General features: G+C 47.6%; 1 protein-coding gene across 2 annotated transcripts in view; it reads left to right on the forward strand.

Moving 5' to 3' along the window:
- Nucleotides 1-2,203: 2,203 nt before the first annotated feature.
- The window catches only part of CIAO2B (cytosolic iron-sulfur assembly component 2B), a 99,357-nt gene continuing 87,027 nt past the window's right edge, over nucleotides 2,204-14,533 (forward strand). Inside the window, exon 1 of one of the 2 annotated variants that reach the window (XM_069608677.1) lies at nucleotides 2,204-2,413. In XM_069608677.1, coding sequence (XP_069464778.1) covers nucleotides 2,287-2,413 — 127 coding nt within the window. In that variant the 5' untranslated portion in view covers nucleotides 2,204-2,286. The remainder of the gene's footprint in view (nucleotides 2,414-14,533) is intronic. The other variant, XM_069608676.1, reaches the window with a different exon arrangement.

The following is a 14,533-nucleotide window of genomic DNA, read 5'->3' on the forward strand; positions in this document are numbered from 1 at the left end:
GCTGCTATAATGAGTTACATGTTTTCATGATGATTTACTATGCAATTTTTGTATTTTGAAAGTAACCTCTATAGGACAGTATTATTGCAGGCCTTGACACCCAAAACGTATATATTTGTTCCAAGTAAAGCGTGGACGAGTGTAGCCGTGCCCAAATTGCCGAGTTGGTTAAATCCCTGCTTCGCTGTTTAGCGTAAGTGTGTGAACCCGAGCAAATAATGTAATCTCACCCTGACTTCAACTGCTAAAATTGGAATGCTTATGAGTGATTACGTTAACACCCTTACAATATAACAGTTTTAATAAGTGTAGGGACAAATTGGTGTACCCTGGTGCTCCTCTGCTAGTAGCTCCAATATTGTCACATTTGTTTGTTTGTTTTATTATTTATAATGCACGCCAGACCGAAGGGTATCAGGGCGCAGAAAGTTACAAGAAGATTTTCAGCTTGGTTATAGTGCTGTACAAATATATGCAATACCAATATAGAATACAAATACAAAGCAAACAATATGTAGAATTGCATTATTGCTGCACTGGCTCTCACCCAGTCTTGTATCACTTGATTTGACAGGCAGACATAGTATCAACAGCCAGTCAGTGCACCAGAGATTCTAGTATAGCAGACTAACTGTGGTTGAACTAACATTACATTTTCTCCCCTGTTGCTCCCAGCCACTGAAGTAGCTTGGGCTGTCCAGAGTACTGCCCCAGACTCTGCTATGTCCTGTTATGCTATGATATTTGAGTCTTTCATTGCGCACCATCTGCCATTTTCACACTTTCTAGGACCTTCAGGATCTGCAAGAAGTGGGTGTTTTCAGACTTAAAGGATAGAGTTAACTTATTCTAATATTGAAGCTGCAATAGAATAGTCCCATTACAATGAGTAAAGAAGTTAGATGCTCCTCCACTGTCTCTGAAGTTAGCACCTCTCCCAACATTTGAAGGGTTAGCCCCCGCCTAAATTTTAGCCTAGGTGCACCCCTGGATGTGCGCACTTGCATTTTGGTAGGCAGAGAGGTAAGTGAAGCCTTTCCCGAAAACTGGCGGTGTTAAAGTTTTACTGTGTTTGTTCAGTAAAATGTACTGAAACAAACGCAGTCAAACTTTAAAGCTGCTTATTTCAAGAAAGACTTCCATCACATTTATGCATATTGTACTTTAAAATATACTGATAGTTGGTCCCCAACCAGACCATGGGTGGTAGAACAGTGGGGGTGGAGCCTCAACATTTGCCTGGCCTATTTTCTGAAGTGGCCCCTCCATAGCTCTCAACTCACACGCTTTTGGCGGGTGTCACCCGCCTTCTAAACAGCTGACTCACCCGCCAAGCCTCCTGCATGCCCATTCATTTCAATGGGCCTCTCACCCGCCAAAAATAAAATCGGGTGTTTTCACCCGCCTATGTGACACAAATGGTTGAGAGCTATGGGCCCCTCCCATCACCACTTACTCCCCTCCCCCCGACCCCACTCTCCCAAATGTAGGTTTTGTTGCACCCCTGAAGGACACATACAGTTTATGAGGGAGTTCAGTCCAGGATTGAAGGATAAGTGTTCACATGAGAGCTGTCAGAACAGTCAAGTTTCATGGGCAAAGCCTTTCTTTTCATAGAAATAGAAGTTCTTTTTAATAGATGAAACTTATGTGGCTGCTGGAGTGGTGAATACAGTTTTAAGCACAATACGAGTCTCCGTGTCTTGACATAGAATAAGCATAAAATAACAGAAAACGTAACCCCACTACATCTTGTCCAAGGAAGTCGCGTTGTCCTCTTTCTATTCCTATTATGCAAAGCTGGCAGGAAAAATTTGAGCATTACAGGGGTTGGGTATTCCTATTCTAACCATGTTTAAATTGTGCATATTCCCATTAATTCAAACGATCTGCAGTTTTTAAAAAAATGCATATTTCAACAAAAAAGAAAATAATTTGTTATACTTGCTCACGCAAATAAACTTTGATTTTATGAATATGAGTTTAATAGTTATAGTATACATTTCAAGTGTATATATACATTTGTATATAAGTATAAGGATATTAGAGTTTTAAAATGTTAGTCATTCATATATTTAGATAAAGTGAAAACAGCCGTTTCTCCCCGTACTCGTAAAGCTGCGAAATACATCTGTAAGATGGCCGCCGTGAAATGGCACTGGTTGGCGCAGACCTTCGAGAGCCGTGCCTCCAGGTTGTTCCGCGCAGCCGCGCTTTGGGTCGCTGTGTTGTGATGTAGCTGCTGTACATTGCTGCTGTGCTGCCAAGGCTCCTGTACCGAGCAGCATGACCGGAGGTACTCAGCTAGAGAACGCCAACCCACTCATCTACCAACGCCAGGGCGAGCGGCCGCTCACTGCCCGGGAGCAGGACGAGGAGTTTCATGACCAGATAGACGAGAGGGAGATCTTTGATATCCTTCATACGCTATGTGTGCATGCAGCCTAGTAAACGAGTGGCCGTGCATAAAGATGTCCAGTCAGCTGCATTTGCACACATGTTCCGAATGTTAGCAAAAAGGAACGTTAAATGGCAATTGGTTTTTTCAGTGGTACTACGTTGTAGATGTGTATCGCTCCCACCTCTCAACCTCTTGAGTCACCAAGGAGGGTGATGTCAAATGTTTATAGGATAATCCTGTCAAATTAGTGGATATGAATGCTTTTCTAGTTAAATTAGTGGTTTGGGGGTGTAGTTGAAGCCAAGGGAAGATTGGTGTGATGTCGACCTGCAGGCCTCTGCAGGGAGGCCAGCTGGGAGGCGCGGCCTGCGCGCGGGGGCCTGTTGCGAGTCGCGATGCGCGGGGGCGGCGCAGCAATAATTCACACGACTACCTCTGTGGTTGCGTAAACCCGGACTGGCGTTTAGACGCCAGTTCCGGTGATACCTTTATTAATCACTTCCGGCGGTGGCATGTCACGTGACCCTGCTTTCGGGACACGTGACATCACATTCCTCCCCAAGTTAGAGGCAAAATGTCCCCCCCCCCCTCCATTTTAGTCCCAGCTATTTTACTTTGAGTCTTACTTCTGAATGTGTGGGAATCCCAGTCTTTGCGGCCGTCTTCCTTGGTGTATCTCATTCACGACATATCCTTGAAGGCGGGAGGACGGTCTGGGTCTGTCTCTCAGGCAGTAACGGGTGCTCCTTTCTGGTGGCGCGTCTCCTGTGGCGGCTTCTTCTGCATCGTTAGTTTCTTCCGGTGCTTCTGTGGTCTGCTGTGGCGTGTGCGCTTGGGGTGAACGCGCCACTTCACATCTCTGGGGCGATTGTTGTTCTTCCCATAGTTCTTGAGGTACTTTCCTGAAGTGGGAGATATTTCTGGTCACCGTCTCTTTCCCTCGGGTTGCTGTGATCATGCTGTGGTTGGTGGTCGTGACGGTCCACGGGCGGGCTTCGAAATTTAAGGACATCTTCTTCGGTGTTGCCCGGTTCCTGACGAGGACCGTGTCTCCCGGGTTTATTTCTCTGTGTTGTGCTCGTCGAGCAATGCTTTCACGCTCATTGTGTCTTTCTCGTCTTGCTTCCATCCCAGTGATGTCCGGGTCAGGCGCTGCCCAGTCTGGGTGTATCGGGAGCTCTGCCTGGATTGGAACTCCAAACATGAGGGCCGCTGGGCTGACTCCTGTGGCTGAGTGAGGGGTTTGACGGTGTGTCCTCAGAAACCGGAAAACAGCTTTCAGCCAGGGGTGTCCTTGATTCTTGGCGATCCTGATGATCTTGTTCAGTGATCCCATAAAGCGCTCTGCGTCACCGTTTGCCTGAGGCCATCTCGGGGTGATGCGTTGGTGTTTGACATTGACCTCTTTGAAAAATTCTTTTAGTTCTTGACTGGCAAACGACGGGCCGTTGTCACTTTTGATTTTCTTGGGAATGCCGTGAGTTGCGAATATTTTCTCTAGTGTGAGAATGGTGGTTTCGGTGTTTGTCGATGCTACATGCTCGACTTCTGGGTATCTGCTGAATTCGTCTATTACTACTAGCAGGTATCCTTCCCCGGCGATGGTGCAGTGGTCCATACTGACTGCCTCCCATCGTTTTGTGCTTCGGGGGGCGCAGCTGAGGGGTTCGGGGTTTTCTGGTCTCTGTGATGCTTGGCATGCTGTGCAGGATTCTACGATTTCTGCGATTCTCTGGTGCATGTTCGGCATCCACATCCGGGATTTTAAGTAGGCGGTTGACTTGACGATCCCCTGGTGTCCACTGTGGGCCAGTTTGAGTGCTCTGGCCTCGAGGGATTCTGGCAATATGATCCTGTGTCCTTTCAGTATTACGCCTTCGGGTGCTACGGATAGTTCATGCCTGATGCCGAACAAAGCCCTGAGTTTGGCTTGGGCTGCGGTTGTTCGGTGAGACATTGACATGAGGTATGTTTTCCAGTTGCCCGACTGAATAGCCGCTGTCGTATGCTTCAGGACTGTGTCTCCTGCGGTTTCTTGTACTACTTCTTGTAGTGTCATTGCTCGTGGTCGGGCGCACGCTATCACGTGGCAGACGTGTTCGTCTGTTTTTGTTGCGTGGTGCTGTTCCTTGTCAGTGGCTGGCCGCGGATGGCGGGACAGGTAGTCTGCCGGGTTGTCTGATCCTGGGCGGTACTCTACTGCGATGTTGTAGGGTTGCAGCTGCAACATCCACTTTTCAATGCGGGCGGGAGGGTGTGGTGCGGAGCCTCGGAATATCGGGACCAGAGGCTTGTGGTCGGTGAAGACTTTAGCTTGCTTCCCTAGTAGGTAGACTTTAAAATGGCGACATCCCCACAGAATGGCCAACGCTTCCTTCTCGATGTGTGCGTAGTTTAATTCCGGTTTGGTGAGGGCTCTGCTGGCAAACGCGATTGGAAATACCGTGCCGTCTTTGTCTGTTTGGGTCAGCACGGCCCCCAGGCCAACTGGGCTGGCGTCGACAAGGAGTTCGGTCTGTCGGTCCACGTTGAAAAACGCCATGGTGGTGGAGGCGGATAGGGAGTCTTTTATCAGTTGAAAGGCTTGTTGGTGGACTTCCGTCCACTCCCACTGTCGATCTTTCTTGGTTAGGTCCCTGAGTGGATTGGCGATGCTTGCGAGATCAGGGATGAACCGGGCACAGTAGGTGGCCATCCCCATAAAACTTCTCACCTCCGAGGCTGACTTTGGTGGTTCGAATTCTTTTATGTCTTGTACTTTTGATGGGTCTGGGGATACTCCTGCTGCGCTGAAAATGTATCCGAAGAAACAGAGTTCCTTTTTGTTGAATTCGCACTTGTCTGCGTTGAGGGTCAGTCCGGCATCCTCGAGTCTCCTTAGGACTGCTGCGAGGCGTTGGTGATGGTCGTCCTTGTTCGATGCATATACGAGGATGTCGTCACTGATGTTGGTGGTTCCTTCGAGGCCTGTAATGACTTTCCTGATCTCATGCTGGAATACTTCTGCCGCTGATGATATTCCAAAATTGAGTCTTTTGTATCGCATCAGGCCAAGATGGGATGAAAATGTCGTGATATATCTGGATTCTTTCGATAGTTTTAGTTGATGATAGCCGGACCGGAGGTCGAGCTTGCTAAAGATTGTCGCGCCCGTTAGGTCTACAATGAGTTCGTCAATGGTGGGAGTGACATGGCGCTCACGGCCGATGGCTATGTTGGGGAGACGCATGTCGATACATATCCTTACGGCGCCCGGTTGTTTTGGCTTCTGGGCTACTACCATCGGTGAAACCCACGGGGTTGGTCCAGACGTCTTTTCGATGATCCCTGCGTCTTCGAGTTTGAGTAACTCCTTCTCCACGGCCTCTCTCAGGTGGAAAGGTATTCGCCTGTGCCGTACTGCTTTGGGTTCGATGGTCGGGTCTATGTGTAGCTTAACAGTTCTCCCTTTTAGGCGTCCGATGCCTTGGAAAAGCTTTTTGTGTCGCCCCAACAGGTCGTGTAGTTCATCGTGTTGTGTATTGAATGCGAAGTGAATCAGTTCTAACTTTTCGGCTGTCTTGCAGCTAAGGAGAGTCTCACACCCGGCATCTACTACGTATATACGGGCTCTGCAGCTGGTGTTATTGTGGGCAAAGTCGGATTTGAATGATCCTCGCACAGGCAGGGGTTTCTTTGATCCATAGGCGTATAGCCTGACTTTCCTCTTGAGGAGTGTTGGCTTGGGGTTGAGACTGTTGAATTCTGTCACGGGCATGACATTTACTGTGGCTCCGGTGTCGATGATAACTTTCAGTGGGCTTCCGTCAGAGAGGATGGTGCATGTTGGTCTCCTCTTTCGTCGTGCTTTCCGTGGGTCCACTGCCGATATTAGGTGCACTCGGTGTGTGCGTCTTTTCCCTTTCTTCCTCCTTTCTTTGCCTTGTCTTTCGGGGGATGAGTCGCTGTCGCTTTCGTCGCTATCACTCGTGGTCTGGGATCTTTGTGATTCGTCGACTGCTCTGGCTTTTCCTCTCCGCGGTGTTTGGCGTGTTTCATTGGGTGCGAATCTCCTGCGTGGTTCTTGAGATGGCCGCGGGTCTGCATCACGGTCATTTTTGTTCGGTGGGTTTAGGCAGACCGCCGCGTAGTGATTCAGGCGGTTGCATTTCTTGCACGTTGATCCCCATGCAGGGCAGGAGTCTCCTTTATGCCATGGGCCTCCGCACCACTTGCACGATTGGTCACGCCTTTGTGGTGGTTGCCCTCTCGGGTTCTGCTTCGGGCGGGTGCCCTGGTGTCGGGAAATTGCTGCTATGTCTTCTGTTGGTCCTGTGTTGTCTATCGGAAGCCTCTGGATGGCGGCTTCCATGACTGCCACTTGTTCTTCTGTTTGCTCGCGGAGTCTTGCCATCTCGAGGATGCGTGATAGTCTTACATTCTTCTCTGATAATATTGCTCTCCTCAGTTTCTCAGAGGAGATGCCGTTAATGATTTGGAGGCGTATGGCGAACTCCTCGTCCGGAAATTCGCATCCTACGGCCATTTCGCGGAGGCGAGCGTGAAACTTGTCCACTGTCTCTTTCTCCCGTTGTCTCGCCATGCAGAAATGGAACCGCTCGTAGTCGGGGTTGAGGTCTGGTTTGAACATGTTAGAAAGGGCGGCTTTTGCTGCTGTGTAGTTGGCGTCGCCGCCTCTGTTCGGTGTGGCGTTGAACAGGCGCAGGGCGGCAGATCCTATGTTGAGGAGGAGGAAGGTGCGCATTTTCTTGGGCGTAATGATGTCTCTCGCGTCGAGGTGCATCTCGAATTGTTGTATCCAAATTTCCCACCTGATGGCCGCTCCGTTGGTGAACGGGTCAAAGGGTGGCATGAACGTGGTAAGCGAGGGGTCTGAACGGTCTTCGGTGAGGCTCCTCCTCGACGTGGACCTAGCGCCGGACTCGGACGGGCTGAATGTCGGGTCGGACATGTTGTGTTCCGCGGCGTTGCGGCGTTGAGTTTCAGCTTACTGTCTGGTGGTGGTTGGGCCTGCGAGGGCCTGCAGCGTGCGGTCGCACGTGTGGCGCTTTGGTTCGGCAGGCCTGCGTCCCTGCTTCTCTCCTGTCGTGAGGTCGTGATCTGATGCTGGGCGTAGCTGCCAGGAATAGGGAGGCTGTTCCCCCGGGTTGTAGTTGAGTTGGGCGAGATAGAGAAGAAGAAAAAAAAATTGTTTTTTTTTTTTTTTTCGTAGGGGCCCCGGGGTGCTGGGGCCGCTTTCCAGATCGTGGGCGGGGCCGGCGTTGTTATCTTGCCGGCTCCGCGAGTATGTAAGCGCGGGTCCGTGGGCGCGAAAACCGCCGTTGTTTTCGGGGCTCGCGATCCACTTTCCGCCTCGTCGCCAGTGTGATGTCGACCTGCAGGCCTCTGCAGGGAGGCCAGCTGGGAGGCGCGGCCTGCGCGCGGGGGCCTGTTGCGAGTCGCGATGCGCGGGGGCGGCGCAGCAATAATTCACACGACTACCTCTGTGGTTGCGTAAACCCGGACTGGCGTTTAGACGCCAGTTCCGGTGATACCTTTATTAATCACTTCCGGCGGTGGCATGTCACGTGACCCTGCTTTCGGGACACGTGACATCACAATTGGTAGTTGCCTTGTTTGCTTTGTTGGCTACCGGGGAGCCAAACGCAACACTGCGCATATTTGAAGCGTTTGAGAGTAAGCTACTTGCCTCCCATACGTTCATACCAACATTTTAATTAAATATATTTTACTTTTACGAACGCTCAGAAAAGAAATGGTAATCCTTCTTGAGATTCCAGTTATTAATTGTAGCCACAATCCTTTTACATTTTTCGCCCAGTTTCTAACATCTGAATAGTTGAGACTGGAGCAAGCATGTTCCATCTCGGTGTAAAATCTTGACCATAATACAAATGTAAATTTCAGTTAATACAGCCTGTTTAACACATACTATACATTAAATTGTGAAGGGGATTGTGTTTTTTTTTTTAAAGTGATCTGAAACATAGAAGTTTAAATGAAGGAGTGAGGATAAGAAGAAAGGAGCAGAGAGAACAAAAAAGCACACCAAAGGGGAAAAATACTGATTTTTCCATACTAGGGTTATCAGAGGTGAAGGATTTATTTAAAATATAACCGTTTCAATTCATTCAAAATTATATACATTGAAAAACTACATTTCTCAATGAAGTAGTTTGTGAGTATAACATTCTTTTTATGTCCATGAACGACAGGTCATGTGACTCCTCCACTCACAGCCTACATAGTCCTTTATCCTCCTCATCAATTCAGTGTCCTTCCTCTTTCTTTGTCCAATTTTAACCTTAACCATGCGTCCCAACCTGTAAATGCTGTAATCCTCAATCCTTTATTCTTCATGTTCCCGTATTCTTCACCTCTGTTCCTGGAAAAAACAATCCAAATACAGTGTTGTCTAGTTGAATTAGGGTGGGTGATCGTTACAACCTTAATCTGAACCCTCAACATATACCATATATCATCAGCATAACATTTGGTCATCAATTTAACACAATTACTCAACAAATGTTAAATTACATATGATTACTCGAGTGGGATAATCTTTCGCCTCAGTGTCTTTAATAGAATCTTCACTTTCTATAACGCTAGTATGGAAAATCAGTATTCTATGTCAAGAGTGGAGGCTCGGATTATGCTTGTTCAAAGCTTACCTACCACCAACGCAGACATCCCTTCTATGGGTCTGAAATAAAATTGCTTAAACGTTGACTCTTTAGACCAGTCTGCCGCTTTGAGGATGTCCTGTAATCTAACTCCTGCATAAAAGGCCTTAGATGCCATGGTTCCTCTAATAGAATGCTCTCCGTACAAACTAGTGTCAATGTCTGCCTGCATCCAACCCATCTGGCTAATGTTGGTCCCACAACTCCTTTGAATGGTTTCCTCAGAGATATGAAAAGCTGTGCTACACCTTTCGGGCCTAAAGCTATTCGGCAACTCCTCATATTTCTTTAGACATCTGACCAACATAAATTAAGCTGGTTCGGAAAGGCCAAATATGCCACTGATTTGATACCTGTTTAGGTCTCCTGTTATTCTGAAAAGTGACCCCTTCAGGAATAAACTATTTCTTGTCTATATCTAGAGCTCTCACATCTGAAACCCTCTTGCAGGATATGAGGCAGAGCAATGTGGCAAGCTTTGCCGATATTGCCTTCCTAGTCAATCTGTCATTATCTGACCAGTTGACGAACATATTCAGGACCAAATTTACGTCCCAAGTGCAATTGTATTTTGGGAATGGAGGCTTGAACAACCACACTCCTGAGGAGTCTACATACCAGCGGGTGTTCTCCCACTGCCACGTTCTCTATTTTCGGGTGGCTGGCTGATATGGCCGATCTGAACGTATTCACAATTCTGTATGCTTTGCCTTGCACCGCCAGAGCTGCTAAAAAACGTACAATCTGCGTGACATCTGCTCTATTGGGATGAATGTGCAGTTCCACACACCAGCTAGTCCACGTTGACCAGGCCAGTTTGTAGGCCTTCTTGGTACCTTGCGCCCATGCTCCCTCACTAAATCTTGCAGCGTCTCCCAATAGCCCTGGCTTCTGCCAAGCGGCCCGGAAATCGCCATGCGATCAGTCTCAATTCTCCTACCTGGTTCAGTGGGTGACATTCTTCCACTGGATTCAGAGTCAGTTCCCAGAACTGTGGTAATGCCAGTGGGTTCTCGACTGACAGTTCTAGAAGGTCCAGGAATCACACCTGACTCCTCCATTCTGGCGTTATCAGTAATAGTCTCCTGCTATCTCCTAACCTGGGCTATCGTTCTCGGGATAGTAGAGAACTAGAGAAAGGTGTATTCGTTGTCCATTCCCCACCTCTGCAAAAACGCATCTGTTGCAGCTGCCGCTGGATCGGGTTTTCAACTGAAAAATCGCTCCAACTGCCTGTTCAGTCTGGATGCAAACGGATATGTTCAGCACGGTCCACTCAGTTCCATCAAGGACCCGATAAAACTGTCCTAATTACCAATCGCTGGCATCCCTCAGATGTCTTCAGTTCCAGTCTGCTATTACATTCTGCATCCATGCGAGATATTCTGCTGTGACACTGATGTTGTTTTATAGGCACTTGTGTTAGAAATCTTTCACCATCTTCGCTAACAACCTGGACTTCGTCCCTCTTACTGTATGTATCATACTGCTGAGATGTTGTCCATTTTCAATAGTACGCAACAGTTCACCTTGTCTTGGGTCCAGCATTTCACCGCAAAGGACCCGCCAGTAGTTCCAGGCAATTGATGTGGAGTTCTATTTCCTCTCCTGACCACCTGCCTCCTGTTGTCAGATCCCCGCACCGAGCCCCCCAACCCCAGCGGCTGGCATCTGATTCTATGACTAGGTCAGAGGATGAGCCAAATAATCGCTCTCCCGTTCCAGGCCTCATGTGGTCGAACCACCAGCCCAGCTCTGTTCTCGCTTCTGCAGAGATCGGTACCTTTTGTTTGTAAGACAACCCTCTCTTCAGGTGTTGGATCTTCAAGCATTGTAGAGCCCTGTAATGCAGCTGCCCCGGAAAAGTCGCCTGAATGGATGCAGCTAATTTTCCCACCAATCTGGCTCACTCTGAGGGATAGTTCCCCTTTCACCATTATAGAGCTAATCTCCTTCTTGATTCCATTCACCTTGTCCATGGGAAGGTTGAGCGTGGTTGCCTTCGTGTCCAATACAAAACCTAGGAACTCTTATCATCTGTACTAATACAGATTTCTCCCAGTTTATCAGAAACCCTAGTTCCTGTAATAACTGGATCGTCTTCTCCGACTGCTCTAGAAGTCTTTTTGTCCTGCCCCATCGGGCAGAAATCATCTAAATAGATTATCAGTCTGATGCTCTGTTCTCTCACATGAATGTCCACATCAACTTCGTAAAGGCCCAGGGGGCTGATGCGAGACCGAATGGGAGGCATGTGAATTGCCATTTCTCGTTCCTCCACCAGAACCGTAAGTCTTTCCGATCCTCGTGTGTTACTGGGATCTTTAGATCTGCGTCTTTGAGGTCTATCCTGACTAACCAGTCTTCCATCTGTAATACATCCCTCAACAGACGGATGCCCTCCATCTTGAAGTGTCTTTACACTAGATATTCGTTGAGGTTTCTCAAATTTATCACTGGTCAGTTTCTTTTTGCCCTTGACCAGGAACATGTTGCTCACAAAGCCCTTCCAGGGATCTTCCAATCTCACGATTGCTCCTTTCTTTTCTAGGTGTGCAATTTCCCTGTCTAACAATCCTTTGTCTACTCACATGAACCATATGGGTCTCTGCTCTTCTGTTTTGAACAGGTTCTCGCCAGAATTCTAGCTAGAAACCTTGTACATGCATCTTCTGACAATTCTCTCCATCTTTCTAAGAACTGAGCTGTTCTCCCCCATCCCTATTATTGGGGTCCCCGTTGCCCCCCTGTGTGTGTCTGCTTCTGGGCTCACCTGTATTGGCCTGCTGGCCTCTGTTGCTTCCTCTCCAGCCCTTACCCCTGCCCCTCGATTGGAAGAAGGGGTTCGGTCGACGCTCCTCTTGGGTTTCTCCAATCAGTTCTGTTATTGGCATAGGGCAGCCCCTTCCTCTGCCAGCCCTGCCGAAAACCGAAAATTTTGACCAAGGACTGTGCCTTATCTATTGCCGCGTATGTACTGGCAAATTCTGCCATCTCTTTGATGAATGTGTCTCCAAATGGCTTTCTTTTATGGTTGGAGGTCGACTCAGCTGTGGCTAGTTCTGGGTCGATCTTTACAAGGATGGGCCTCCTTCGCTCCGTTGTTACTCTGTTGTTGGTGTTGCCAAGCAGGCAGATTGCTCTCTGCGCCCAGCCTGCTAATATCTCTGGGTCCTCTTTCTGCTCCGGTTTTTTGGCCTCTTAGGCCATCTGCCAAATTTTGGTCAACAGACCCAAGACATCCAGGAGTTTATCCTGGCAGGATCTCCAGGATCTATCAATTCCCTTCCTGATGTCCCTGCCATAGCGCCCCATGAAGGACATCATTTTCTCATCTATTTCTGGCCTCTCTACCATGTTGTCTGGAGACTCCTCCGACTCGGAAGCTACTACCTTCCACACAGCCATGACGGACATGAACTTTGCGCAGATGATCAACAAACCCACCCACTCTAAAGGTAGAACGCTAGAGTGGATTCTCACTCTTAACACCCTCATCACCATAGATTCTATCTTCCCGGTAGCTGGTCAGACCATTCTGTCATTAGCTTCACAATGGAGTCTAGCAGTACCGATCCTATCAGTCCCAAACAATCGGACACCTTTGAAACTAAAAAGCTGTCGGCTGATAATCTATCCCCTATTCTGAGTTCTCTACTAAACATGGGTATACCAAACACAAAGAACCCTAGTTACTTAGCGGATTGTTAGCAACAATGCCTAACCCAAAACCATCGACTCACTTGCCCCCATTGCCACAAAGACAAGGAAACCGGACAAACGGTCCTGCTTCTGGTTTGACGAAGAACTAGTCGCTCTCAGACGTGTGAAAAGATTGCTAGAACATACACAGAAAAACCAATAGCCCATGTTGGCCATCCAGTTAGTTTTGTATTAATGAGTAGATTTTGTTGATAGACACAGTCTTGCTCGTGGTTCCCTGTGAGGGGGGATAAGGATTTGGGTGTCATCTGCAAAGTTGATACAGATGACCGCCATAGCATCCAGAGCTGTGAAGAGAAGCTTAGTGTAAGCATTGTATAGAGTGGGTGATAGGCAGGAGCCTTGTGGGACACCCAAGGGAACTGGTAAAGGGTCAGCTGATTCTTTACCGATGGCCACTCTTGAGGTCCTATCTGAGAGGAAAGATTTGATCCAGTCTGTGGCGTTGTTGGCCAGATTGAAGTTATTGGCTAAGGTGGCACAGAGTTTGTCGTGGTCGACCAGGTCGAAGGCCGATGATAGGTCTAGTAGCATGAGTAAGCAGAGGTTGGCTGATTCTCTGGAAGCCAGTCTCAAGGGAGGTGATTTTATATGATGATCCTAGTATTAATAACTGTTTTGTCATCATTTTCTGTAACTATGCTGTGATAACTCCAGGTCCTGGGCGTATAACAAATGTAATAAATAAATTTGGGGCCTGGGGCATTCCGCCCGTAACTTGTTTCTGGCTTCCTTGGACAGGGAGCAACATATTCTTCTCTTTATGTAATTTCCGATCTTGGCGGGGGGCTCCCAAACCGCCGATCTGGGATGAATGAGTGTGTCTGGGTCAAATACCTAGCCCAATTCCTCATCTTCCTTCGTTTTCCTTTTCTCGGCAGCCTTATGCCTGACAGGAGGGCTTGGGGAGGATTGTTGCAAAACAAAAATGAAATTGTTACTTTTGTAATGAAATGAAACTCACTTATCTGGTAATCCAGATAGGTATTTGACGGTTTTATGTAGCGCTTCATGCCTGGTTCCTACTAAGCAGTGTGATTACCACCTCATTCGATAGTTTAGCGAACTCTGAAGCATCTACAGGTAACTCTGGCCAGCCACCATTTGTCCATGAGGTTAGATGTAGATTGTAACATTGAGCACTTGCCTCTCTGCGCTATTATATCACAACACTGGCATTCCATTAAGTAGAACTTGTTCCAGTAAATGCAGTCTTTACTCGGCAGACAATTCTACCATGAAACCTCAAACACAGAATAGAAGCCCTGTTTGATTTACTGTGTAATTGGCCAGGTTTGCCTGTCTTAAAAATTTTAATATGTAAAGAGATCAAATGTGCGTAGTTGTGTATCCCTGTTTGTTTCCGTTGCATGGTTATGGAGGGGCGTGTACTGTAGTTGTAGGATATCTATAATTTTAGATGCTTATCTTAATGTTTCCTGCTGTTAATTACTGTAGAGAACGATTTATTTTGACACAATTAAATTCCAGATTGCTATTAGTGTGCTATGATCAATTACAAGCCTCCGTATCAGTCCTACACCACAATACTAGGCAAGAAAGTCTATTTCTCAAAATGTATTTAAAAGAATGCATTTTTAATCGAGGTGGTTTCCAGTTTTACTGCATGGAGAACACCGTAATGTTATTGGCTCATATACAATTGGTCAATCAAACTAGTGTTACTTGCCTATAAGAATCTCTCCTACTGCCTCACACACAAGCA

Source organism: Ambystoma mexicanum, chromosome 4q (assembly GCF_040938575.1).
Source record: "Ambystoma mexicanum isolate Mex_15411 chromosome 4q, UKY_AmexF1_1, whole genome shotgun sequence".
NCBI lineage: Eukaryota > Metazoa > Chordata > Amphibia > Caudata > Ambystomatidae > Ambystoma > Ambystoma mexicanum.